The 27894-nt window shown below is 62.9% G+C and overlaps 1 protein-coding gene across 3 annotated transcripts; it reads right to left on the minus strand.

The window, feature by feature from the left end:
- Positions 1–124: 124 nt before the first annotated feature.
- DOK7 (docking protein 7) lies at positions 125–27894 on the minus strand. Of its 3 annotated transcripts, XM_033106640.1 has the most exons (11): positions 27668–27894; positions 27550–27595; positions 18958–19188; positions 17368–17568; positions 10245–10364; positions 8886–9005; positions 7700–8424; positions 3972–4011; positions 1062–1088; positions 875–985; positions 125–715 (listed from the first exon to the last, which is right to left on the minus strand). In XM_033106640.1, exons 1-11 carry the CDS (start codon positions 27719–27721, stop codon positions 579–581), a joined length of 1812 nt encoding a protein of 603 aa, XP_032962531.1. In that variant the 5' UTR covers positions 27722–27894; the 3' UTR covers positions 125–578. The 3 variants fall into 3 exon arrangements, with proteins under 3 accessions (XP_032962531.1, XP_032962530.1, XP_032962529.1); XM_033106639.1 differs by lacking the exons at positions 125–715; positions 875–985; positions 1062–1088; positions 3972–4011 and adding an exon at positions 6527–7307 and having other exon boundaries at positions 27692–27892; XM_033106638.1 differs by lacking the exons at positions 125–715; positions 875–985; positions 1062–1088; positions 3972–4011 and adding an exon at positions 6527–7307 and having other exon boundaries at positions 27668–27891.

The raw sequence follows: 27894 nt of genomic DNA on the forward strand, positions 1-27894 counted from the left end.
CAGCAGCTCATTCTTCAGGAAAATAATGTGCATCGTTAAAAATAGAACATTGAGGATTTTAAACTATTTACATGACCAACTGGGATGGGTCCCAAGAAGCCATGCAGTCAGTAAACGCGTGTGGGGGCCACGCCGGTGGCCTGCCAGGTCGGAAGGTGGCACAGTCCTGCGTCAGGGCTTGGCCGGGGGCTCCGATGCCCCAGGAGTGGCGTGGGTCGGCTGGAGGTCCTTGAGCCCAGGGCTGTGGGAAGCTCGGCCTGGGAAGGTCCTGCCTGTGTCATCAGTTGGCGGCACCACTTCTGGGAGGGGAGGGTGGTTTGCATCCCAGGGCCACCTGCAGCCAAGAGCTGCCTCCCACCTGGGGTACTGAAGGACTGGCTAAGGCCAAAGGAAGGGGCACCGCTGGGTGCTGGAGACCAGTGAGGCGGGGAGGGCTCAGAACCAGCCATGCCCACCCTGTGGCCAGGAGGCTGTGTAGCAGGAGCCCAGACCTCTGGGCTGCAGCATAGGTGACCGCCAGGAGGCCCACTTCCCTTGGACCCGCTGTGCAGCTGTGTGGCTGTCCAGTCGTGGGAGCCTCAGCGTGGGGTCCCCTTCCTCCTGGGCTCCAGCTCGGCCAGTCGCTCCTCACGGGCCTGTGCGTGCTGGGCCCCCGCCCTGTGGGCTGCTGCTGTGGCCGCGAGGTCGATCTGTGCGTAGTGGGACACGCCGGCTCCTGAAAGCAGCCCCAGGTGAGCCAGCCTGAGGGAGCCCACAGAGCCCGCCCCTCCCAGCAAAGACCTGGACAGGGTGTGGGGACTGGGGGCTCCACCCAGCAGAAAACAGCTCAGGCTGAGAGGAGGAGCGCCCCCCCCCCCAATCCACCTGGACGCACCTCGGACCTCCGCACTGGTCTCCTGGAGCTCCAGCCCCAGGTAGTGCAGCTGCTTCCAGGAGGAGGGGCTGGCAGGGATGTTCACATAGCCGGGCGCCTCGGGCCCCGGGGCTCCTGCAAGGACCGGCCGAGCTGACCCCAAAACTGCAGCAAAGCTTCCCTCCCACCCCACCCCTCACGTCTCCACCCTCCACCTGTCCAGGGCCTGGGGCTCCTCGATTTTCCTGGGCCGGCTGCCCATCGTAAGACCCCACCCACGTGCCTCCCTGACCCAGGCACCCGCCTTTCTCTCCCTTCACACTGAGCTTCTGGAAAGGGTGTCCCCAGCCCTCCTACCCAGCGCACACCTCTGCTTCTCTGCGCTGACCACTGCTGAGCTGTCCCCCGTGCCACCGAAGCCCAGTGACCACATTCGTCTATCTTCAGCACCCCTGCCGCCCTCCCTTGACCCTCACCACCCCACAGCCTCTCCTAGCCACTTCCTCCTTGGGTCCCCAATGCCCTGCCCCTCCCACGCAGGACCCCCGCAGCCTGTCCACGCCCCAGCCCTCCCCCTCGGCTGTCCTCCTGGGTCACCCCGCCTACTCCAGGCCTCAGGGACCCTCCTTGGGCGGGTGGGTCGTCACGGGATCCCCGGGCCCTTGAGCACAGCCCATGGGGTGGGGACTTGCCACCATCTCAGGGAGTCGGGGGCTCTTCCTCATCCCTCTACTAGCTAGGCCTAGGAGCCCAGACCACGTGCCTCTCAGGAGTGGGGGCTGAGATCTGGTGGCGAAGGACTCAGGAGGGGGACTCAGGTGAGGGTGGGGTCAGGTGAGGGTTGAAGCCCCTCAGGACCTGCCTCTGAGCCACCTGCACGCTGGTCCGAGGGAGCCAAGCCCGGGGGGAGGTCCAGCAGGTAGACCCTTGCTCACAGCCCTGTCACGTCACAGGGCTCCTTCTCAGGTCCACAGGTGCCTTTTAGCACGGCTGGGGGAGGACGGGGCACACCCTACTGCTTGGTCGTTCCCAGTGTGGGGACAAAGGCCTGAGCATCCCTGAGTCCCTCCAGCTGCCTTGGCAGAGCTGGACAGACCAGGTCCATGTGGGTCCACCCGTCTGATTCCATGAACCAAAGCAGGTCACATGGTTCTCCCCAGCCCGCCCAGCCTGGGGGCCTCTGGGAGACCCCTCCTGTCAGTGTCTGGACCCTGGAGGGCAGGACGCCCTCTCCAGATGCCGTGTCCACTTGATTGAAATTCAACACATTAACACTGATGCTTGGGGGCCTCCAAGACCTGTGACCCAGTGAAAACAGCTGTCCCTGCACATTCCTGGCTCTGATCCCAGCAGGGATACCTTGGAGGGTTCATGTGCACAGACCCAAGGGGCATGGGGCCCCCAGGAGCAGCCCCAGATCCCCAGGAGACTCAGAGCCAGAAGGGGTCACGCCTGCACTCGCCTGCCTGGGGCCCTCCCGCGGAGAGAGGGAGCGGGGACCACAGTCTGCCGTGACCACCATCCGCATCGCAGCCCCGGGATGGGAGCCGCAGGCTAACACCAGCGTCATGCAGGGTGTCACGCGGGGGCTCTGCTCCCACTCCCCACACAAGAACGCAGGACATGGTGAGGACAAAAAGGAACACCCACGGAGCCATAGATAGGGGAGTCATACTGCTATCTTCTCGCTGGCGGCTGGGTTGGAGACACAGGAAGCAGGAGCCACACGATCCGCAACCCGCCGTCGGCTTCTCTGCCAACCAACCTCACTTGCTAACTGCAATCCGCCTCTCTGCAACCCGCAATCCACACTCCGCCGCTTGCTAGCTCAGCCACAGCAGTTATATCAGTGGCCAATGGCTAATTGGTAACAGCTGACAGCCATCTACTACCCTAGCCAGCACCTTTCCACGTGAGGCCGAGAGCCTGGAAACTGCTCTCTGGGACTCTGTCCCCCAACGAACAAGGATGTCGTTGGTCACCCCAGCTGAGACCTGCTGCCCTCCAACACCCACCGGGTCCCAGGGTCTGTGTGGTGAAGTCACAGAGGTGGCCCTGCTCTGTTTGGCCACCCACAGAGTATCCTCTGTCCTTGTCAAGCAAAGGACAGTCTGAGTGTTTTCAATCCTCAGAAAGTCTCGCTCTGAAGCGAGAGATTTCTGTAAATCCACCCATTTGTGGGAAAGATTCCACTGCAGGAAACAACCTTCCTCACACCAGCCCCGGCAGTGGGAGAGCGTTGGTGGTGGTGCAGGGCCTTGGGGGGACAGAATCCATGTCCCCGCCCATTCCCGGGGCTACACAACGGTATCTGGGTGAAAGGCACCTGGAGGGCAGGGGCAGCTCTGAGAAGTGGGCAGCTGGCAGGAGGGAAGCGCCCAGGACCATGTGGGGGGCTGCCTGGGGCCTCCCTGTCCCAGCTCAGGGGACCCTGTCTGGATCGGCTTGCCCACGGCCCTACTTGTTCCCGCCTGTCCCCTGATGTCCATGCCAGGTCTGCCTGGGCTCTGCTCCGCCTGCAGGGTCTGGCCCCATGCAGGCTCCATGTACCTCTGAAGAAGAGATGGCGGGATCTAAGCTCCTTAGGGCCCCACCCTGGCCCAAGGCTACACCAATGAAACAAGGCACACAGCTGACCCTTGACCTCCAGCTACCCCAGGCCAACCTTCTCATTCCAGGGTCAGAGCCAGTGTCTGGCCTCTCACCTCTTATCTGGGCTTCTCCCTGCTTGGGCCTCCCCTCACCACGATCACCTTCGCCCCACCCATCGCTGGGTCCCCTGGACAGTCGCTTACCTCTATTCTCTGTCATCTAAAGGACATGGCTCCCTAAAAGCTGGGGCTCCAGGACAGCCCCAGCCCCGCCTACTCCATCTACACTCTTCCCTCCCAGGCAGCCCGGCCACGTCCAGCCTTCCTGTGCTTGACTTCCTGCCTGGCCTCCCCCACCCAGGCCGGGCTTCTCCCAGCTGCACATTGCCGTCCTGTCCACTGCTGCTGCCCACTGCTGCCCCCTCCCTATCTGGTGCAGACTTTCTGGCTAGGCTGTCACTGAGGCCACCATGCCCTTGACCCTCATCCCGCAGCTGTGTGGGAACTGGTTCCGAAGTTGTACCTACCTGAATGCATCGGGAGCCCAGGGGGTGAGGCGGCCGCTCCCTACACCAAAGAGAGCATGTGTCAGTCTGTCCTTCAGGCTCCCATTCATCCTGCACCCCGGCCATGAACTGGGACGCTAACCCCAAGAGGAACACAGGATGAGGGGCTGGCCACCTACACAGGAGACCCGCCTGGGGCCCCTCGCATGTGCCCCTGCCTCACCATGAGCCCTGACACCCACATGACCCTGTCAGGGGAGAAGAGTCGGCAAGTTGGGTCCCCAGACCTAATCTGTTCTTGTACATAGTAGTGTTACTGGCACGCAGCCATGCTTTGTCACCTACTGCCACTGGGAGATGTGCAAGAGCTGTGTGTGACACGCACAGCCTGGCCCGGGGCCCTGAGAGATGAGCAAGTCCCCTAGATTTCAGAGTGGTCTCCCCGGTGCCTCGTCGGAGATGCCCATAGAGCCAGCGGGGAGGGGACTGTGGCGGCCTCCGAGCCTGGAACTCTGCTGCCGGCAGCTTGGGAGGCAAGGACGGTGGCCCGTGGCTGGCACATCCATGGCTGCCTGAGCCTTGGTCTCCCAAATCTTGTAGAAGATGGTCCCCAGTAGGGGGCCTCGAGGGGGCTGGGGGCTGGAATGGGGGTGCAGAGCCCTACCCACTTCCCGGGGGGGGCAAATGTGCTGCCAGACTCAGGACATGGCACCCCAACCCTGGTCCTGGGCCAGGCTCCTGAGCACCAGGCTGGTCTATCCTCGGGCTTCTTGGGGATCCCTGTGGTCAGGCGGGGGATGTGCAAGGAGGACTCCTGGTGAGTATCTGCCCCCTCTGGTTGCCACCAGCCCTGACACTCAGCAGGAAGTTCCAGGGCACCTGAGAAGCCCTCACCCCACCCCGGGGAGGGGGACCAAAACCGGCAGCAGGCTGGAGCCTCATCCAGCAGTGCCCCAGGAGCAAGGGGCCCCCATAAGCTCCCTGGGAAGAGAACGGATGAAGATAAATGCCTCTGCAACAGCCTCAGGGCAAAGGGCTGTCCTGGCAGCCCTGCCAGCCCCACCAGGTGAGAGCCCGTGCCTCCACCCTGTCCTGTCAGGCCACCTGGGGATGCAAAGGGAGCCTGAGGCACCCAACTGTGGGGCCGGGCCCTCCTCCATCACAGGAGGCCCCCAAAGGTCCTCAGCCGTCAGTGACCACTCCCAGGAAGGGCGCCTCCCCCCTCTGCACGAGGACTTCTCTCCAACCCCTGCCCACCCAGGTCCTCGGGCGCCTCCTCCAGCAAAGGGCTGATGCCAGAGCCTCCAGTTTGCCCAAGTCCCCCCTGGATGGTGCACAGTCCACCCCTCCTGCCTCACCCCCCACATGCCCTTCCCTCAAGTCCCAGCCATCAACCTCGGCCAGAGAGATTAGAGCCCACAGCCAGATGGCCCACCAGGGTGGGGCCAAGCCAAAGGCCAGTGCCAGCCCTCCCTGACCTCACAGGGGTGACGGGGGACGTCATTCAACTGCTGTGGCCTCAGTCTGCTCTGGTTGGAGGGATGCCTGCCCCACCCCCACTGTGGGCAGGGCACCTGTGGGAGCAGGACTGAGCCCCAATGACGGGCTCTGGTGGGAGCAGGCGGCCCCGCCCTCCAGGGCCAACAGCCCCACCCCAGCTCGCCTTCAGCAGCAGCTTGAAACCGCATCTCTTTTTGCAACAAAGCTGGCGGGGGCCCTCTGGGTGGGGGTGAAAAGGACACGGAGCGTTTACATGTTGCCGTCAGACCCTCGGTGGGCCCAGGGAGGTAGGGACGTTTGTCCCATCTATGGAAGAGGAAACTGAGGCTCAGACAGGTATAGTGACTTGCCTGGGGCCACCCAGCCGGTGGGCGGGGCCTCAGCCTGGCCCCCAAAGCCTGCCTTCCCAGCTGCAGTGCTGTAAGAGCCCAGAGCTCGCAACCCCCCCACCCCTCCCCGCCCTTGGCAGAGCTGGCCCCCACAGGGGGGCGAGCAAGGGTGATAAAGGGCAGGACAGGGCAGGGTGTGGCCCCCAGGATGTGCGGGGGAGACGGCGGTGGGATCCCCGCAGCTCGGCTGCCCACTGGGGTAGACGGGAGTCGGGGTGCCCCCAGGCACCATGCCAGCACCCTCCTGGGCCCAGGAGGCGGAGTGTCCTCCTCACCTGGACATGGCAGCTGCCTGCCTGAGCCCCAGGGAGTGCCGAGGACCTCGGTGTGGTCTCCAGTGAACACTCAGAAATGTGCCACACGTGTGCACACACACCGCACACACCACACGCACACACATGTACACACAACATGCATACATGTGCATGCACACACGTTACACGCATCTGTGCACACACATGCACTGCAGGGCACATACATGCAAATGAATGCACACACATGCACACATGACACACAAAAATGTGCACGCACACATGTGGGCCCCATGGGCTGTCTGGAGCCGCCACTCATTTTTCACACGTCCTGCGTGTGGCCTCAGGCAGGATTTCAGAGACAGCCAAGGCCCCACAGGGAGGGCTAGGGCTGGCCAAACGGAAAAGGACAAGATAATAAGAAAAGAACGTTTTATTTCCAGTCTAAGAATTTATTACAAACAGTGTCAGATTTTTAAAATGTAAAAGAGCAACGAACATCTCCAGCTGACAGTGAAGCGGAATACTGGCAGGTGAGCTGCCCGCTGGGCCGGGGGCTGATTCCAGAGCGCGGGACGAAGCCAAGCACAGTCCAGAATCCGTGGCACAGGCCACGCCGCTCTCGGTGCCTCTGGACTCGCAGGGCGGACGCACAGAACCAGGCCACACAGCCGCACTCCATGCAGGTGGGCAGATAGGCCACAGAGGGTGCTGGAAGGGATGCCTGGGCCCTCCAAATGCAAAGGTACAGGCCTCGGAGCCAGGCATCCCCTGTCCTGACCTCTGCCTTCCAGCACTTTTACAGCTGGGCCTCCTGCCACGGTGGCCACACAGAAGGCCAGCACGGCCCACCCACCCCTCACTGGGACTTTTCGGGTCCAGGGACAGGCTGGTGTGGGGGGAGCTGGGAGGGGGTCCAGAGTCATGAGACCCCCCCACAGAAGTCCCTAGGCCTCCTGAGCCTCAGTTTCCTCCCTGTAGGACGGGCCACCAGCGGCTGCAAGGGAGGAGGCGAGGGACAAACAGGTAAAGCTCATCACACACAGGGGACGCACAGGGAGGCGGTCTCGGGCTCAAGTTCCCCGGGACTTGGGAGTCTGGAGCTGCTGCCGATGGATTTGATTTTTAGCATTTAAGGCATCATGACTGCGCTAGGGACGGAGGGGCCGGATTGAGATGTAAGCATCAGCTGTCCTGGAGCTGGGAGGCGGGGCAGGCTGCAGAAGAGCCGGCCAGTGAGCTTCCCCAGCCCAGCAGGAGCTCGCTGGGATGCAGCGCCCGCCTGCCCCCCAGCACCTGACCCTGGGCCTTGGGGCTCTGCTGGCCCTGTCTGCCCCACCCAGAGCCTCCACTTTCCAGCTGCACCCAACTCAAACCTCCAGAGTCCTGCAGGCTCTGCCCTGGGACTCTGCCCCACAGGTAGGCTCCGCCCCACAGGTAGGCTGGCCCCACCCTCCCCACTGAGCTACACAGTTGCCAGCATCACCAACCGGCACAAAGGACACCCCTCTCTGCGGGGGTCCACCGCCCCCTCCTCTCCTGTCCACAGGGGCAATGCCAGCCCGCTCGCAGCAGCAGGTCTGGGCTCGGCTCAGGGAGGGGGGTTTACCTTGAGTCCTCCACAGACAGGACACGTGGAAAAGAAAGCCGGAGGGGGTCCCGCGTGGGGGCCACCTGCTTCCCAGGACCCTCCAGCAGCCAGGCTGGGTAGCACCGCCTCACCGCCTGGGGCCTCTGCCACCTGTCCCCGCCGTCTCGCACTCAGCCAGCCAGAGGGACACCCCATGGATGTCTGGCCGCCCGAGTCCCCGGCTGCAGTGTCATCAGGGCTGCCCTGCGTGGCCGGGGTCTGGTCCCTAGGGGCCTGGAGCAGGCTGCGGGGTGTGTCGTAGTGGGGCCGCAGGTTGCTGGGCACCTGGTACTCGGCTGTCCCTGGCGGGCAGGCACACAGGCTGGGCTCGGGCGCCCCGGCCGCTGGCAACAGGCTGAGCAGAGAGCCAAACTCGTCGCCGGCACGCCACACATCCAGGCTGCTGCCGGCGACGGAGGAGAAGCTGCCAGAGTAGGAGGAGTGGCTGCCCGTGGCAATGCCACTGTCCGATGAACTCTGGCGGCCCACCTCTTGCAGCTGCCGCGGCCGTAGCGGCTTGGGGGGTGGCCTCCAGGCACCCAGTGCGGCCTCCCCAGGGGCCTGGGTCACCGCCAGCCCAGGCCCCTCCTGGGACGTGCTGGCAGAGGACGAGGATTGCTCTGGCCATGCCGTGAGCCGACTGCTGGCGCTGACGTCCGAGTGGCTAGCCTCTGACGATGAGCTGGACAGGCTGCGGTCGTCCCCTGAGATGGAGAGCAGGGGCTGAGGCTGCTGGGGGCGGCCTCGGTTGGAGCTGCCGTCTAGTGCCCCGCCTGAGCCCCTAACGCTGTCAAGGGCCAGCACTCAGCCGGCACCCTGAGCCTTTTTGTCTGGGCACAGGTGGTGACACCGAAAAGCATTAGCCGCAGCCTCACCCAGGCCACACGGATGGTGGGTGGGAAGGAATCCAAATCCACTCATCAGCTGGCTCTCATGACTGCACCGTCCTCCCAGTCACGCCCAGGCCAGAGTGAGTGTTTGTGGCATGGTGAGTCAGGGGTCAAATGAATAAACAGGAGGGAGAGGAATGAATGAATGAATGACCAGAAAGGGAGGAACAAGTGAATGACCAGAAGGAGAGGACTGAAGGCTTGGAGGTCGGCTCAGGGGCTGGCCGGGCCCCCACGCCGCTGCCACTTCCCCACAGCCCAGGCCGTGACCCTACCTCCACTGCCCGGCCTGCCACAGTGGGAAAGGAGGCTGAGCCGCTTCTCCAGCTGCAGCGCTTCCAGGGCCTCTTGGGCCACTCTCTCGTCCATGGCGGTGGGCCCCCCTGGGCCGGGGTCTGCAGCAGAGAGGATCAGAAGAGGCAGCCCCAGCCCTCACCCCGCAGGACCCTTCGCCTCCGCCCACATGCTGCCCAGGACGTCACAGTGAGCCCAGCACTGTCAAGGCCACGTGGACTCTGATCCAGTCCCAACGCCATGGCAGGGCCACAAGTGACCCCCTGGGAGGCCCACAGTCCACTTGCGGCTTCAAGGCAGGACAGTGCCAGCAGAGGGCGCTGCCACACCATCCAGCAGAGCCCCAGCTGCCAGGCTCTGGCTACAGGACACGCCTCCTTCTTCCCAGCCTGTTCCCTCTGGGCCTTCTGAGGGATAGGGGGTTGAGGGAGGAGCCAAGGCCGGGAGAAGGGCGACCGGGCCCACTGCCCACCCTGTCCTGCCCAGGTAGCTCCACCTGTCCCCACTGCAGCAGTGGTGGCCATGCAAGGAGGCCCCAGATGTGAGCTCACTGACCACCCGTGGGTGTGGCTGCAGGCCTTGGTCCCCACCTAGACAAGGGGACAAGCACTGCCTCACTGGGGTGAGGGGAGAGTCAGCAATCCTGGGTCTCCATCAGGGAAGCTGTGGTGACAAGTGTTCAGGGCCTCCCAGGTCATCAAGGGGCCCTGGACCTCGCCTGGCTGGGAGGCAGTCTCCAGGGTAGCATAGCCCCTCCAGGGGTCAGCACTGTCACTGGCCCAGGACTCGGGACAAATAGTGCCTGAGCCGCTATCAGGGAAGCGGGCACAAGACAAGGCACACTCTGAGCGGCCTCACTTGCTCCAGTGCACACCAAGACCCCGCACACGAGGCCACCCCACCAGGCAGCTTCCAATGCCAGCGCTGGCTAGGACAGCCAGTCCTGACCTCAGGCAAAACCCCACCCCACTCTGAGACATGGGGCTGCTCACAAGGTCTCCAGGAGCCCTTCCCCAGGGTCTCAGGCCTCTGGCTGACCCACCTGGGGCAGCTGCAGCACAACTGTCCCAACAGAAGCAGTGGCCTTGGAGCGTCCTAAGAGCTCAGACCCATGAGGAAGGGCTGTGCCCCCAGGAGGCGCAGTGACGCCAGCGTGGGCCGTTGCTCAGTGGCGTGTGGGGGGCAGGGCAGAGGCCAAGGGACCCTGCTGGCAGAGCGGGGACCTCCCGCCAAGCCATGCTCCGGCACGTTGCTCAGTGGCGTGTGGGGGGCAGGGCAGAGGCCAAGGGACCCTGCTGGCAGAGCGGGGACCTCCCGCCAAGCCATGCTCCGGCACGCACCTGGGAGAACTGGCCGCAGTCCAAAGGGACCCTTGGTGGGGGAGATGCCTCTCACGATACAGTCAAACAGGAAGCTGATCTGCTCTCCCTCGGCCGAGGACAGGAAGAAGACTCCAGCCCCTGCAGGGGGATGGACCCGTCAGGCTGGCCAGGGCACAGGTGGACGGAATCCCTGCGGGGCAAAGCCACGACACCACCTGCCAGGAGTGTCACCCAGCACCTGGACGAGCCTCTCAGCCCCGATAACCCTGCCTGTACTTCAAACACACGCTTGTCCAGGCACATAGGCCACACGCCGGTTGTCCCACACCTGCAACACCAGCTGGGCAGGGCCACCTCAATGTGTGGCAGGAATGGGGTGGGGGAAGGAGTGCTGCCCTGCTGGTCCCACGCCAGGACAGGAGCTGGGGGCTTCTGGGGGTTGGTGGCCATGGGAGGAGACGAATGCGTCCTGGCTGCACGGGAGGGCCCAGCAGCCCTCCCCCCACCCCATATCTCTAAGCTCATTTGAGGGGTTGGGAGCGGGGCTGTCCAGAGTGGGGTTCACATCTCTGGAGGGCAACTGCGACACCTTGGCCATGTTGGGGACCCCAGACCTGGTTTCTTTACCCAGGGCTATGGTGAGGGTACAATGCGGCTGTTAGTAAAGCGCGTGCCATGGCGCCTGTCCCACAGGGAATCAGCCACTCTGCTGGGGCCGGCCAGCATCCTGGCCGACCGCACAGGGCCTCCTCCTCCTGGGGTCTGCAGGTGGGGAACTGGAGTCCACACGTAAAGGTGCAAGGCCAAGGTCGTGCCACAGGGCTCCCACCCAGCAGAGGGAAGGGGGGCACTGGGGCAAAGGTAGGGGTACCAGAGCACAGGTGGGGGCACCAGGACAGAGGTGGGGGCACCTGGGGCAGAGGTGGGTGCACCGGGGACAGAGGTGGGGCACCAGGACAGAGGTGGGGGCACCGGAGCAGGGGTGGGGGCACCGGGGCAGGGGTGGGGGCACCAGGACAGAGGTGGGGGCACCGGAGCAGGGGTGGGGGCACTGGGGCAGGGGTGGGGGCACCAGGACAGAGGTGGGGGTACCTGGGGCAGAGGTTGGGGCACTGGGACAGAGGTGGGAGCACTGAGGGGGTGCCAGAGCAGACAGCAGGCCGGTGAGTCAGCAGGGCCGCCCGCCCTCCCGCTGGGCCCGCAGCCCTGGCCAGGGTGAATGAAATCCCTCATCACCAGTGAATGGGGACGCCGGGTCACGTGGGCTGGACAGTCAGAGTGGTGTCACTGCACAAGAATGCCTCAGGCTCTTGCCCTCCACCTGTTGCCCAAAGAAAGGCACGCGCTCTCGAGGGGAAGGTCCTTGGGCGCCACTGCACGAAGAGGTGGGACAGGACAGCTCTGCACGGAAGCCTCTGCTGCCGTCACAGTCTTGCTCCACCCTCATGAGTTGCAGGGACTCTGGTCAGCCCCTCGCATGTGGCAATGGCACTGCGCCCCTCGGCGGCCACCCCTCCGGTTGTTGCCGCTTCATCCATGCAATGCCCCTAAACTGGTGACCCGCCTGCTGAGGCCCAGAAAGGGGCCAAGGGGACTCAAGCTGCGACGCCCACCAGGGACACCCCCAAGGTTCGCCACCCAGAAAGGCTGGCAGGTGGCCCTCCTAGCCAGGGTTCATTGGCTGAGAACTTGTACCGGACCCTGGCCGGGGGCAGGTGAGGAGAAGGCCCGTCACGCCTGCCGATGCCCACTCGCTGCGTGCCCGGCCCGGCCGCCACCCCACCGCGCATGACTAGCCAGTCCGCCAGTTCTCACAAAGGGCCAGGCTTCTAATCCCAAGCTCACAGTCAGCTGGCAGAGGCCATGGCACAATCAGTCCCCCAACTATAAAAAACCACATTACGAGGGGAGAGGAGCCGGCGGCATTCCACTGGGGCGTCTGCCGACATCACGCTCCCGAAGACGCGTCCGGCCGCTGAGGCCTGGGGACACAGCCACCGCCCCCCCCATGCCAGCCAAGCCAACAGCAGGGGCTCCCTGGGAGACGAAGCACATCTCGGGGGGTCGGGGGGCTGGACTGCCTGAGCCTGGTGAGCAGGCCTCCCAGGACACGGCTCACTGACCTCTTGCTGGCCCTCCTCGGCTCATGCCCGGCCTAGCCCACGGGCTCCCCAGAGGTGAGGGTCACTCCCGATCCTCAAGAAGCTGCTGGAACTGGCAGCAGCCTGCGGGCCAAGGCTTCTCCGGGCTCCAGGAGGCCGGGCTGGGGTGGTGGGCATGAGCGTGCCAGGGTCCAGGCCCACAAAGCCGAGCCCTCCCGGCACCGCACACAGGGCACAGGGAGTCCCATGGCGCAGAGGAGGAAACTGAGGCTCAGGGACATTACTAAGCACCCCTGAGGTCTGAGGAACTTGCAGATAGCTACACATTGCCACATAGATCCTGGATGAAAGGGACTTTATGCCCAAGGACTGAATTTCTAGCATTTGGAGACGTAGGATGAGGCTCGTGTGCCATCTCATCCAGGTGGTCCCTCCCAAGGATACAGTGCATGTCCTGAGGGCAGGGGGACAGCGTGCCTGTCCCTGGGGCCGCTTCTCTGCCTGGGAGGAAACAGACTGGAGCAGACTCCCCAAGAGGACGCACGGAGGCTGCTGAGAGCTGGGCCGTGTCTGAACCCCCACAGCTGGCCCACCACTCAACCCTGTGCCGAGCAGGCGCTGGGCCTGGGGGTGGGGCCAATCCCCTGGGCAGACCTCGGTTCCAGTGCACTCAGACAGACAGACCCAGGAAAGGCGAGGCGGTTCCAGGCCTCAGTTTCCCTGTCTGTAAAACAGGGCTGGTGCATGTACCTCGTAGGGTCAGTGTAAGGACCGATGAGCAATACAGTGAGTACCTGGGACCCCAGTTATGTGGCACCCCTGCAGATGGCTGTTGGGGTGGCTCTCACCCCGGGCCCCATCTCTCCCTGGCCTGGGTGTCCCCGGGCAACCTCGCCCTCCGGTCATCTCCCTGGACACTCAACATGCAGAATCATCCTCGTGTCTGCACCCTCAACACGCAAATATCATAGTGGCTACAAAAGGAAAAGGGTGACAGATTCCAGCCCAGCTCCCACCCCCAGAGTGGGAACTTCAGAGCAGAGGGGTGAAACTGACCACAGACCTGCCAGAAATGTGACAGCTGGTCTGAGACCCAGACAGGAGATTTGAACTCCTGGTTTGAACCTGAAACAGTCCCTATCGAATGACCACAATTCATAAATGTCCCCCCATTGGTACCAAGTGGGAGACGGGGCCTTGGCATGGGCTGCCCCGTGGGCACAGCACTAGAATGTGGCTGGCACTGGGCAGGCTCCAGGCCTGCCCTCCTGGGACCCTCGCCTGGCCCCTCCTCCCCGCCCACCCCAGGCTGCCCCTCCCCGCCTCTCCCGTCAATCACCACCTTGTTAACGTCCTGGAATCCACAGGCCCTTCCCATCCACACAGTTGCTGCTAGCTGAGCGCCACCCTCTCAGCTGGACCTCATCCGGAAGCTTCTCAAAGCCCCCTGCCTCAATCCCATGTGTACCCTGGAGCCAAACTTATCACCCTACACATGGATCTGTTGGTGGCACTCTCATGCTCCCGGGCCTTCAGTGGCTCCCTGCTACTCTGGGAACACAGTGCAAGCTCTGGCCCAGTTTACTTGGCTTTTCATAATCTGCACTGCTCCCTCCTCCAGCCTGGCCTCTGCCACCCCCACCTAACTTGTCACTCTCACCATCCATACCTGACATGTGTCTGGAGCACCCTTTGCCTCACCTTGCCTGAACCCTGTCATGCAGGGTCTCAGCTCCCACTCCCCACACAAAAACGCAGGATATGGTGAGGCCAAAAAGGAACACCCACGGAGCCATAGGTAGGGGAGTCATCCCACTATAGTCTCGCTGGCGCCTGGGTTGGAGACACAGGGAGCAGGAGCCACACGATCTGCAACCTGCCGTCTGCTTCTCTGCCAACCGACCCCACTTGCTAACTGCAATCCGCGCTTGCCAGCTCAGCCACGGCAGTTGTATCAGTGGCTAATGGCTCACTGGTTACAGCTGACGGCCAACTAGTCACAGCTGACGGCCACTTACTACCTGAGCCAGCACCTTTCCACGTGAGGCTGAGAGCCTGGAAACGGCTCTCTGGGGTTCTGTCCCCACACCCTTCCATGGCTGGGCTAACTCCTATTCACCCAGAAGAGGCCCCATGCAGGCTCACCTCCTGAGAGCCTCCCGATGCCCCAGGCTGGGGTCCCTCCCGCTTCGCGGCCCCACTGCACTCCCTTAGGACTAAGTGAATGTCTTGTGTTCATCTCACACAGGCTCTGAGCCTTCCCAGTCCTGCACCAGGGCCTGGCCCGGAGAAGCCAGTGAGCAGACTCCCACCTCTGCCCCGATTCCTGGGTCAGAGGCCAGAGCTTCAGCTGTCGAGACCACGAGTCCAGACCAGGCACCAGAGCGCTGCTCAGAGCTGGGCAAGCACGTATGTTATAAGCACAGCGTGACGAGGCTGTCCTGGTGGGGCGTAAGAAACTCACTGAAAACGCTCCTGTGTCCGTGCGGCTGAAGGAACGGCCGACCGGAGGACACAAGGCGGGGAGGAGCAGCCACAGGCTCAGGGACCCGCGCTGGCGCCTGCTGTCACATGCTGAATTCCTCAGCATCCATGGACCCTGGTCCTTGGTGACGTAGCAGCTCCTGTGGGTGGCAATGCCCTTGACAGGAGAACCCGACAGTGTCAGCAGGACAGAGCAGATCTGTGGGGCCAGCCAGGCTTGCAGACGGAGCTAACTGGAGCCCTGCCCAGGAGAAGCACCGGGGGGCCTGTGACAGGTCACTCTCGCTTCCTGCCCCCCCCAAGGAGACAGGGCAGCTCAAGTTCCAGCCTCTACCCACCCCCAACCCTGGAAACCCCCTCCAATGTCTGGAATTGTTTACAAGTGGAAAAGGGACCCATCCACAGCAAGACTCAGGATTTTAAACTCTGAGACCTCAGAGCAAAACTATCCAGTGGGCCCTATTAAATTATGTTCGGGCAAACCAAACAGGTCTCCAGGGAAACGGCCCTGCTGGCCCGGCCACGGGCAGGGCACACGCCAGCGCCACCCCCAGGTGGTCTGCACACGAGTCCTTAAAGCAGCTGCAGCTGCTGGGAAGGCCACCTGCAGGAACTACCGTGTTTCCCCAAAATAAGACCTGGCTGGACAATCGGCTCTAATACGTCTTTTGGAGCAAAAATTAATATAAGACCTGGTCTTATCATAAGACTGGGTATTATACAATATAATATAATATGATATGATATGATATAATTAATAAAGATCAGGTATAATATAATAATATAATATAATATAAGGTCTTATATTAATTTTTGCTCCAAAAGACACATTAGAGCCGATTGTCCAGCTAGGTCTTATTTTCAGGGAAACACAGTAGGTCCACAGGTCCAGGGACGAGCAGAGAGGACAGGACACGGGTGCCCCGCCTCTGGGGTGCTCCAGGGGAACGTGGGAGGGGAGGGCTGCCACGTGCCCAGGGCACTGTGGCCTGTGGTTCCTGACCGTCCACACAAGGCAGGGAACAAAGCTGGGTGAGGGTCCCCACCCCTGCCGATTGCTCTGGACACCCGGTACTATGACCGCTAACATGCAAACAGTAAGGTGGCCTGAGGGCCTGTCCAGCAGAGGGGACTCTGACTGATGTCCCCTCCGGTCCCTCCATGCCAGCCCGGGCAGGCAGCTGCACTCACCGCCCCTCCCCACAGAAAACAGGCCTGGCTGCGGTCGAGGCCCTTCAGACTCTGGCTGCGGCCACCCTGCCAGCTCCAGGGGCCACTGCCCAAACTGCCCGGCCCCGCTCCTTTTGCGTCTCTAAACTCAGCCTCCCCAAGCCCAGGCCCCAGCCATCATGGGGAGTCAGTTGGCTATAGTTTGCGTTTGTCTCCTTACAGGCCGTCCCGCAGGCCGCTCCACAGGGCTGCCTCCTGCTGCAGACCCATTGGGTTTGCTCCCAGCGCCTGGCACAGCTGCAGAACACGTGCCCATAGGCCTGTCTCACCTGCCCGCCCTTTGAGAACGAGGCAACCAGGTAGCCAGAGGCCACCACAACCTCGTCCTCAAGTGCAGTGGCTGCTCTGTCCAGAGAACCCCAGGCACCGCTGGCCACACCGAGAGCGGTGCAGACCCTGGGTGAGCTTGTGTCATTTTCATCCTTACAAGAGGCTGCACCAGTGGACTCGGGGGGCGGGGGCAGGTGGACAGAGGTTCCCACAGCTCTGCCTGTGCACAAGGGGTCCCGGGCTGGATGGAGAGGGGGCCCAGCTAGGCCCAGTGCGTGGCTCCACCCAGGCCCGCGGCCGACCCAGCACACAGTGGTCATCTCAGCCATAGGCCCGGTCACCAGGTCACCCAGCCCCACCGCAGGCCCTGGGCACACAGGTGAGGAGGGAAGGGGCTTTGGGCCCCCATGGTGGCCAGACACCTGCACACCCCCATGGGAACAGCGGGCAAAGGGCATTGGGACAGCCATATCTCCACTGTGCCCCCAAACTCTTCAGAGAGTGAAGGTCCTGGAGGTCAGCTGACTGGCAGCCGCTGGAGCTCACACCCTCTTGGACACCTGCTCTGAGCTGGGGCCTCTCACGGGCCCTCATCCTGTGACACTGGGCAGCTCTCGCCTCCCTGCCCTGCTCCTGGGTGTGGGGGGCTCATAGGCCCTAGAGCTGGGGCGTCCACAGGAGTCCTTGGGCCACACGAATGTGGACGTGTTTCTCTGCACGTCCTCAATGACCACGTTTATTCTTTTTCTTTTTTTTCATTAAATGTGAACATGAGCAGCTCTGATGCTCTGTGGCCTCAGACGCAGGGCCATGAATTGTGACACGAAGGTCTCTCTCCAGAGATGCTGGGTGCCTCCTGTGTGTCTTCGTGCCCGGGGGCCCCCCTCTCACTCTCCCAGCATCCCAAGGCCCCCCACCCCTTGGAAAGAGTGGGTCTGGACTCAGGTCTAAGCATCGGTTTGAGAGACATCAGCCTTGCGCGTCCCCAGACGCCAGCACAGTGAGCGTGCCAGGGGGGTCAAGGTGTGCCGGGGCCCCCACGGCCAAATACTTACAGTACCCACACCTGGTCCCGCCTTCAAAGATGAATCCGTTTGGCACGGCCCCGTAGCGCCGGAGGTCAGACAGCTTCCACTGCCCCGTGACGGCCGGAGGGATGGCCCTGGCCACGACGAGGACATCGTTGCAGAGGTGGAGGGTGGCAGGGCCGCTCTCCAGCTTGGTGCCTGGAGCCACCATCACGTGGAACCTGTGCACTGAGGGCCAGGCAGGGGCGAGAGGGCATCACCGGGGGCAGGGGCAGGAGGAGAGGGGACGTTGGGGCAGCACCCAGGGGTTGGCTCCGGGGGAGCACCGAGGCCCGGCCCTCTCAGCTGCTCCCTCCAGGTCCAGCGTCCAGCGTGGCGGCTGAACTCATGTTGCCCATCCTTCAGGAGCTACGGTTGTTCAGGGGCGGGCAAGTCCTCGGAGGGGCCGCCCTGATCCCCCTCCCCACCCTAACAGCCACAGGTGGCCCCAGCGAGCTCCCATGACAGCTCCCCACGTGAGACTGCTGAGAACACCCTCTTCACAGAGCACCTCCCTCGGGAAATAGCCCGCCAGGTGGCTGCTGTGGCCTCATTTCCCAGACGGAGAAACTGAGGCTCAGGGAGGCGCAGCCTGTGGGCAGTTTGTGGAGTGTCTGCCTCACAGCACAGCCTGACCACAGGGACACCGGGTCCCCTCTCCAGTCAGGGGTCTCCCTGGCGCTGAGCACGACCATCGTGCGGCCTGAGATCGTGTCCCCATCTCGACTCAGCCCTTGGCACCTGAAGCCCCTCCCTGAGCCCCTACAATGGGGGGGTCAAGGGCCCCTGGGCAAGGTCAGGCTGATGTTGTGCTGGCCAACGAGCTGGGTGTCAGTGAGCCACCCCGTGTCCTTGTCATGACCTCTAGACGTACCACCCCACTCCATAGGGAAAGGGGGGCTGTGCCTCTGAGCCAGTGAGCTGGCGGGAACCCCAGCTGGAGAACGTTTCTCTCTCCCCTGTGCCCTGGCTGAGCTGTCCCAACTTGTCCTGCACTGAGCGCCTGGTCTGGGGACTCCTGCAGAAGGGAGTGGCTGCTGTCCCCAGCGGGGCAGGGGTGAGGTGAGCGAGGCCTCATCCTCCCCTTCTGCCTCCTGCAAACCACCTCCCCAGAGCACTGGCCTCGCTCCCCTCCTCGAGGAGGCCAGTCAAACGTCACCTTTGCGCCCCAGCTCAGGGCGCAGGACCCGCTACGCTGCTGTGTGGGAGACTCAGAGGGACGGTGACCCATGACATTTGTTCCTTCTTGCCCTAGCTCTGGGCTCGGGTAGCCAGGGAAGGGTGCAAAGGCCACTCTGCACTCGGCTTAGACAGCCGCACACGTGGGTCAAAGGCTCTCGTTCTAACTGACAGGGCAGGGCAGGCAGCCGGAAAGGCCCCGGCGGCCCTACGAGCTCCCGCAGCCTCAGCCTTGAGCTGGGCTCTAAGCTCAGAGCCGGGGCCAGGAGGCGCCCAGCAGACACCCCTGCTCCATGCCCTGGAGGCCGTCCCGGCCTCTGCAGCCTGTGGGTGAGGCCCCACGGGACATGTAAGGGTGGACGCTGCCATCTCAGACCCCTGCGCCCCGCCGTCACTCACCCTCACCGAGCGCGTAGCGGATCCGGGTGTCCCAGGCGCACATGGCCTCGCGGCTGTCGAAGCCCAGCATGACAGCCTGTGACAGGCAGACGATGGCCAGCGTGTGGGCCAGGCCCTCGTAGGGCAGGCCGGGCTCCAGGCCGCAGATGTCCTCCAGCGTCAGGCTGCTGCGCTCCCGGAGGCCCTTGGCTCGCTCGGCCCTGTCTCTGTAGACCAGCATCAGCAGGCAGTCTGCGGGGCCGCCGGACAGGATGCATGAGAAGGGCCGTCAGGGGCGCCAGCCAGCATGCCGCTGCCCCCAAGCCCCCATGCCCAGACTTTGGGATTCAACGGGAGGTTCCAAGCGAGCCACCCAGCCACTCTGAGCCTCCGTTTCCTCGTATACAGAATGGCACCCCCACCCTCAAGGGCAGAGCACCCCGAACACTTCATGGCTGGGCCTGCCACCTGACTCTGGCCCCCAGGGCCAAGTCCTGGACCTGCCCAGGCCCTGCCACCCTGGAGGTCACCGTCAGAGGAGCAGGGGCTGCAGGAGCCGTAGTGGGTGGCTTGGCGGACGAGCACAGAGCCTGTGGGGGGGCGGGGGGCCCTGCCTCAGCCCTACGTGTGCCTCTTCCTGCCACACCCAGACCCACTTCACCTCCGGGATTTCTGGGTTTCCAAGGTGTGCCCTGGACTCCAGGCCTGGGGAGGGCGCCACTGGGCCCTGGGTCCCCCTGCAGACCCCACACGAGCCCATCCCTGAGATCCATGCACAAGCTCCAGCCTCTTCCCCAGCCACAGGGGACAAGCCGGAGTCTGGGTGAGCCGGGTCTGTCCTCAAATTCAGCATCACGACTGCCGTCCCTGCTACGCCAACAGTAAAGCAAGCAGCCCACTTTGCCCAGGGGTGCATTCCAAATGTGGCTGCACCCCCCACCCTGTGTCCCCTCAGCAAATCCTGCCCCACCCCAAGCCCAGGCTTTGGTGCAGGCACAGTGTTTGGGGAACTAACATGACATGGAAACAGTTAGGGGTGAGAACCCGGAATCCTGCGTGCAAGCTGGCGACATCAGGCCCTGGCGTGCGTTGGGGTGGGGGGTGGCACCCGAGGACGAGGACGCAGGGAGAGCAGTCAGGGATGCTTCCTCCAATCCTTGAGAAGCCCAATCCCAAGTGAACTTGACTCAGAGACTGACTTAGCCGGGGGCAGAACCAGCTGCAGAGTGTGGTTTGCTCCCTGCCCTACCGGCCCTCCAACTGAGGTCCCACCTCAGAGCAACAGAGAGGCTGTCGGTCCCCAGACTCCCTGCTGTGTCTGTGTCCCTGCAAACCTGTGTTACAAACTCAGGAGAGGGGATGGTGGTGAGGGCTTCACTTCCTAGTTAAGAACCTGTCTGTTGTGTTTGAAATGCACATGTCAGAAAAAAGCAACGATGTTCCCATTTTGAGGGGAAACAAAAACAACCACCAGAACCCACGGAAACCCACCTGAGGGTTCTGGCATGTTCTCTCCCAAGCTGGCCCCAAACGGGGAGTGTCACCTGGCCCAGAGAGAAATCGGTCACACAGGCAGCAAAAAGGGCATGTGTCATTATGGAAAGGTCTCTCAAATGTGTCACCAGAGGCCTGAGAAATAAGAACTGAGGAAGGTGTGATCACAGAAAGACCACGGTAAAGGATTCGCGGTAAAGAGCGCCACGTGGGACACAGGGACGCAGCAGAGAGCAACAGGCAGCTACAGAAGGGAGCCCAGTCTGTGTGAGGACAGCCCTGCCACTCACACCTGGGATGACTCCACCCCCCACACACCCCAGACACGCCCACTTCCTTTGCCCCGCCCACAGCAGGCTCCGGCCTCCCTCAGGGAGGTCATTCCACTTGGCTGTCTGTCCCTTGTCTACTTGCTGTCTCCCCCTCCACCTTGAAGGCGAGCTCCTGAAAGCAGGTCCACTTCTGCTCACGCACAGTGACAGCCCCACTGCCTGGCACAGGAGGGTGGGGACGTTCTGTCAAATGAAAGATGGGCACTTTAGGCATGGCCTGACCAGCAAGGCAGAGCGTGACTGTCACCGCCTTTGTTCTAGGAGTTATACTCCCAGTAATATAACCAAAAGCAAGGTCAACAAACCTTTCTATAAAGAGCCAATAGTAATTATTTTCATCCTTGTGGGCCGTGCAATCTTGGTCACAACTACTGAACTGCAAAAGCAGCTAACAACACATAAGTGAATGGCTGTGTTCCAATAAAACTTTATTACAGAAACAAGCAGGGCGTCGGATTTGGCTCAGGGCCGTGGTTTGCAGACTCCTGGTGTGGAGTCGAGTTGCTACAACAGCCACACTGTGTTGCCCCATAGTTCCTCACCCCTTCCCGATGTCTCCTGCTGCTGAGCAGGTCCCCATCCTGGTCTTCTGCACTTGCAAGCCTGATTTGGGAACAGTGTGCAAGAGCGCTTTTCCCTCAGGAATGCCCCATCTTTTTGGATTCTGACTGTGTCTGAAATGCAGCTCCCACCTTACTCCTTGAGGAGATCTGAGAATCAATGAGCACCCTCTCCCATCTGTAATGGGCTGAAGAATGGGGGCCCCCAAGAGATATGTCCACATGCTGACCCTCGGAACCTGAAATGTGACCTTGTTTGGAAAAGGCCTTCCCAGGTGTGATCAGATCTCAGAATGAGATGATCCTGGATCAGAGCAGAGTGGCCCTCAGTCCAATGACAAGTGTCCTGATAAGAGACGCAGACACACAGAGCAGAGGCCACGGGAAGACCAGTCATGGAGGGAGCGCCTGGGGCCACCAGGAGCTGGAAGAGGCAGCAAGGACCCTCCCCTGCGATCTGGATTTTGGACTTCCGGCCTCCAGGGCTGTGAGGGAGCATATTTCTGTTGCCTTACACTCCCTAGGTGTGGTAATTCGTTATGACTGCTCCAGGAAACTAAGACACCATCCAAGTCACTGATTTCATTATGAAATATGAACAAAGTAGGGAGAGGGACAGAGCTGGCGGAAGCTGGCCCGAGCTCTGCCCCAGTTGTTGCAGCAGCTGACATTCACCCTACAGTGTCCCCAGGCCCCCGGCAGCGAGGCTCCATTAGAAGTGGGTTGGGGGCAGCACGTGTGGGGCCCCGCGGGGCCTGTGTCCCTCAGCTGCTCCAGCACCTCTCCTCTCCCCATCACCTCGGGCAGTAAATTGATCCTATTTTTAAAACCCATTCTGTGAGGAGGGCTGTTTAGTGCAAAGCTGCTACAATAACAGGCAGTGGAGACACGGAAATGCTCAGTCAGGGACAGCAGACACACTGGGCACAGGAATGCTGGCTAGCTCCTCCCAGGGACCCAGGCAGGGCGTGCCCTGGGGTGGCGCCCCTTTGCAGGAAGCCCAGCAGGACTGGGCCATTGGCGAGGTGTCCTGGTCAGGGCTGGGACGGCCTGTTGGACGGCCTTCCCATCCAGAACACCGGCCACGCACTCAGAGGGCCTCCGCCGGGCTCCCCACCATGCCCGCGGTACACAGCAGGGTGGAGAGGACGGGATGTCATGGAGAAAGGAGGCACGTTACAGGTACCAGAGGTGCCCGCCAGGCAGTGAGGACCAGTGGGGCGCGTGCACACTCACTCACTCACACTCGCACGAGTTTCCAGCTGCATGTCTGCGGTAGACCTGTCTCTCAGCTCTGGGAGCCTCTGCTTTCCATCTGAGGAATAGGCACCACCCACCCCACAGAGTGGAGGCGCTGACATGACCCAGAATGGCACGCAGAAGTCCTCAGCAACGTCATACTGCCAGCGGGCAAAGAGCAGGACGAGCAGGGGACCTGGGCCCAGGGCCTCAGACAGTCCCAGGTCATTAAACACCAGGAGGGATGTGATTGGGACCACACATTAGCTGCTCCCCCACCAAGCCAGCTCATCACCTCTCAGGGTGCCCACCCCCACCTCCTGCTCTGTGCAGGGCCTCACCCGCCTCCCCGCAGCCCAGGGACTCAGGGGACACAGCCTGGCTCCTGCAGAGCTGACACTCAAAGGGGAAGACAATCAAACACTGAAGCAGGATGACTAAGAGAAGCTATGTGTCCGTGCTGCTCAGGGGATGGGAACAGGCAGATGACAGTGCTGGGCTGGGGGCTGAGCTCAGGATCAGAGACCCTCCCAGAGGGGACGATGTAAGGAGCCAGCTCAGCAGCCCCCGGGCACGGCACTGTGCTGGAGGGAACAGCCAGTGCAAAGGCCCAGAGGCAGGGACCCAAAGGGCTGGCCCAGCAGGAGGGGGAGGGGCAGAGTGATCCCAGGTGTAGGGGGTCAGGTCAGGAGGGCCGGCTGAGCCAAGCCAAGAGCCTTGTTCCCAGCACCAGGGAGCCCTGAGGGCTCTAAGCAAAGAGAACTTGGCCTTGCTGCTTGTGAATGGACACGGGTAACCGCAGAGGACTCCTGCAGCTGTTCAGGAGAGAGGAGCTGTTGGCCTGGGCTGGCCTGGAGAAAAGCACCCCCACCTCAGGCTCTGGAGGCGCTCTGGGCTCTGCAGAAAGCCTGAGAGGTGACAACCTGGAGGGGCCTTCCCTCTGCTTGAGGCTGCCTAACTCACAGGACCTCTGGGAGCAGAGTGTGCAGATGAGGGAAAGGAAGAGGGCGAGGATGCTGGGTTCGGGCGGGGAGAGGAGTCTAGGGACGGGCTGCTGGGGCGGGGCCAGGGTCGGGGTGCTGCCCTGGACACGAGAGCCTGAGAGGCCCACCGGACACAAGGCCGTGTGCACTTAAGCAGCTGGATGTAAAAATAACCGTGGAGTCATGAGCGCCCGAAGGCGTTTACAGCCACGTCTGAGTGGGGAGGGCGGCTGGGAAGAGAAAAACCTCCGGGCTCCATTGTGGGGGTGGGGGGAGGGAACCCTGCATTGAGGCTAAGGACGGAAAGCCAGCCAGGGAGGAGATGGTGGTCCATATCCATGGGGACACAGCCGGAGCCTGTGACAGAGGCCAGAGAAGCAGCAGCTGGATTTAGCCCTTGGAGGTCACAGTGACCTTGGGGCAGTGTCTTCAGGAGTGTGGCCTGGCAGGAGCCCACAGGGACCCTGCGGAGGAGGGTGCAGCAGCCTGGGGGCATCTCAAGCAGCCGGAGCTAGGAGCCGCTGACCCGGCCAGTCTGCAGGTGCCTCAGGCGGCAGCCAGGAGGCGCCCGTCTGACCTGCAGTCCCAGTTCCAAGTGCAGGGGCCCAGGCCCGTTCATGATCCGATTCGGGAAAGATGCACGTTCACAGTGCACAAGTGTTACCAGGAGAGCCGTGCAGGCTCACAGAGGCCGGGCCACCCAGAGCAGGGACCACGACGAGTGCCTGAGGACGACTGTCCCATTCATATGGTTTGTGGGAGCACAGCTGAGGTTGGAGCCCAGGGGCTCCAATTCCCAAGCCTGAAGCAGGGGCCACAGGAAGCCCTGACCGTTCTGCAAGGGCTCCGTGGGGACAGGAGGGCTGGCCACCACCACACCGTGTCCATGGGCTGCGTGCTCAGCCGGGAGTAGGCAGCATGCCCCTTCCCATGGGACCAATATTCCAAAGCCAGGAGGTGTGACCTGGGAGGGCGCCTGTCCTCTCCGAATACACCCACCTCAGCAGAGCGACCAACTACACGGGGAAGGGGCGCGTGCCCCGCGGCTCCGTTCTGGGTGGTTGGTGCTGTGTGAGGTGTGGCCACGCACGGCCAGGCTCACAGCACCTCAGCAAGTCCCCAGCCCTGCCAGGATGCCTGCTGGGGTGATGCCCTGGCGGCGTCCTGCCCTCTAGGAACTCAGCACTGACCTTGAGGGAGACTGAACAAACTCCCACTGTCAGTGGTGGAGCAGGTGCTGACCCTCTGGCCTGCCACAGGGCAGCTGTCGGCTGGGGGCTGGAGACAGGAAGCCATCCCCCCCGCCGTCCTTGGGTCGGACTCCTTGGGTCTCTGGGCCTCAGCCCTCTGCCTATAAAGATCCCAAAGGCCTCACCGGCTCCAGGACTCAGGGCCCCTTTGGTGGCTTTTCTGTACTGGATGGAGGCCCCGGCAACCCACACGAGACAGGGTAAAGCAAGGCCGGGGACCTTGGGAGCCGACCAGACCGGCTGGCTGCTCCGCACGCGCCTCTGGACGCCTTATCTGTCAGCCACACCCTCATCCGAAGCCTCAACCAGGAAGAAGAGAGAGGGTGCCCAGGGTCATGAGAGCTGGGCCCCTGACCAGTGGGGGGACCAGACACAAATTCTTGGCCGGGACAGAGGCTAAGCCCTGAGGGACACAAACCCACGGAAGCATCACCACCTTTTATAATGGTTTATCACTACTTTTATTAAAGATGTTTTCCTTTCTCTCACTGACTAAACTGTTCTAAGAAGAGCTGGTTAGGAAGAGTGCAAACCAGAGAAAGGGCACAAAGGGCCAAGGTGGCCTTCACGCCCACCCGCGCCCCTGGCGCCCCTTAGCTGTCCCTTGTGGGCACTCCTGGGAAGGAAACAACTTTTAAAACTAAGCATCCTGGCTTTTCCGACAAGAAGGCAGGGTTGGCCCCGTCTGTCCTTCACAGGCTCCCCTCTTTGCCGCACTCAGGATCTGGGGTTCTTAGTTGTGAGATCCTCAAGGACTCGGACCTGCTCCCCCCACACCTGATCCACCTGGGGGTGCTGGTCTTCAGGATAGGGGTGGGGAGGGGGCAGCTGGGGCCACCCTCGCAGCAGGGAGAGGGGCCAGCTCATCGGCCAAGAGCCGGGGAGGGGAGGGCAAGGTGTGTCCGGGGCCTCTGTGCAGGGCGGCCTGGACTGGAGCACAGCTCCAGTACTGGGCAGTGAGGCAGGCGGGGCTCAGCCCTGAGACTCTGCCTGACGTCGGCATCTATAAGATGGCTGCACTTCTCACACCGACAGTGGGGGTTCGAGACGCCGGTACAGCGACATGAGATGGCAGGTGCAGGGCTCAGAGAGGTGGGCCACTCAGGGAGGACGGAACGTGCCCTCCACTGTCCAATCCCCGGGCCCTGCCCCTGGCCTCGGTGGCTTGGTGCATGTGAGGCCCGGCCTGGAGTGACCTGCCCTCTGCTCTCCAGGGCTCCTCAAATCCAGCCGCAGAGCCCTTAGGGGAGGCTCTTCCACCCCCCGACTCGGCTCTCATGGCACTCTCCTGTGACACTCTCCTACTGCGACTGCTCTCTCTCTGCTCCTGGGCATGTGGTAAATGCAGGGAGACACGGTGACTCTGCAGTATCGGGGACCCCCTGCAAACTCCCCAGTGCAGAAGGGCCCCACAGGTGTCCTCCAGGCCAGAGCTCACCCTTCAGATGGCTCTCTGACACTGAGCTAAAACCCACAACCATCTGCAAATCACACCCCCACCCCCACAAAGGGACAAAGACCAACCAGGGGCTGCTCTTCCAGTGGGACACCCGTCTGAGGTCTGCACAGGCCCCGTTCACCACTGACCCACCAGCAACACCCAACTACAGCCGGCCCTGGCCAGAGTCCTTCACGGTCACCATCACTGTAGGCCCCGTCTCCCCAGCCCCTGCCCTCTCTACCAGGCCTCCCTGAAGTTCCCCAGAACAAGGGCCCTGCGGCACCAGCACAGGGTCTGAGCATGAAACACTGGATGAATGAGCTGTGCAGGGAGCCAGCCCCTGGAGGGGATGCCAGGCCCCGGCCAGCCAGAGGGAGTGTGTCTGGCCAAGAGCAGGCCCTCGGACTGCACCGCGAGGTACCTGGAGCAGGCTCAGCAGAAGGGACCCAGGAGGGACGCAGGAGGGAACAGGGCGGGCCCGTCACCCTCCCTAGGAAATGACAGCCACCCACGTCCCGGAAGACGCTCTGGCAGCCCCACACGTGTGAGGCAGCGTGCACTAACTCCCCCAGCACCCCACACAGACCCCCGGGTGCCTGGGCCGGCTCCAGGACACCTGTCTCGGAAACAGCTGCAGCCACTTGGCCCAGCCTTCCACTGCTCCCCACGGCTGGCAGAGGAGGAAGACGCCCAACTTCCGGCTCCCTGCTGGCCTCCCACGCTGGGGTGCCGGCTAGTGGGGGAGCTGCTGGGGTGCTTCCCATAGGACCGTGCCCCCCAAACCAGCTAGACTGCACATTATTCAGGCACAGAAGCAGCACTGTTCCTCCTGCCGCCCCCTCCTCTCCACCTGGGGAAGGTGTTAGGGCTGCTGCGTCGGGAATGCCCCACCTCACTCTGGTTCAGTGACACAACTCAACCCCCGGGCGCACAGCGTGTAACTTTCTGGGCGCTCCCAGCGCGTGATGGGGGAGGGGGCAGCCCAGGCTCCTGCACTTGTGCCCCTCCACTGCCCCTGCAGCCCCTCCCGGGCCTCAGTCTGCCCTTCTGGAAAAGGGGTTCTCGCCTAGGGCCTGGGGTCTGCCATGACGGCTCCCCGCCCCGCACCCTCCGCCTCCGAGAGGGTCCCGGCATCCGCCGCAGGAGGAGGCCGAGGCCGGCGCGCTCTCCGGTTACAGCCCTCGGCCCCGGCGCCGCCGGCTATTTCGGGCGAACTGGCCCGGCTCCGGGCCGCCAGGAGTCGAGGCCGCCAGCACCCGCGCCCCCGCGCCCCGCGCCCCAGCCCAGCCCGGCGCCCGTCCCCACCCCGCTCACCTGCCACCGGCGACGGCTTGCGCAGCACCAGCCACCTAGTCTTCCACTGCGGGGACAGAGGGGGCGTGAGCGTCCTCCCGCGCCCCGCGCCCGCCCCGCGCCCGCCGCGCGCCCCCACCTTCTTGCCGTCCCGCAGCTTGACCTGGCCCTCCACCAGCGCCGCCTCGGTCATCTTCTGTCATGGTTCCCGCGCGCCCGCCGCGCCTCTCCCCGCCGCCCTGCGGCCGCCCCAGCCCAGGGTCACTTTCAAAATAGCTTCGGGAGGGCCCTGGGCTGCGCCAGCAAGGGCGGGCCGCGGGCAGGCTGGCGGGCGGGGCGTCCCGCCGAGGTGCGCGCTCCCCACCC

This window comes from Rhinolophus ferrumequinum, chromosome 5 (assembly GCF_004115265.2).
Source record: "Rhinolophus ferrumequinum isolate MPI-CBG mRhiFer1 chromosome 5, mRhiFer1_v1.p, whole genome shotgun sequence".
Classification (NCBI taxonomy): Eukaryota; Metazoa; Chordata; class Mammalia; order Chiroptera; family Rhinolophidae; genus Rhinolophus; species Rhinolophus ferrumequinum.

Bases quoted from the DNA above. Each gene is read 5' to 3' on its own strand.
- DOK7 (XM_033106640.1), bottom strand. From the start codon at position 27,721: ATGACCGAGGCGGCGCTGGTGGAGGGCCAGGTCAAGCTGCGGGACGGC. The intron at 19,189-27,549 runs GTGAGCGGGGTG...GCGGCCCCGCAG, and splicing joins CAAGCCGTCGCCGGTGGCAG to ACTGCCTGCTGATGCTGGTC. The intron at 1,089-3,971 runs GTAGGTACAACT...AGGAAAATCGAG, and splicing joins TGGGCTCCCGATGCATTCAG to GAGCCCCAGGCCCTGGACAG.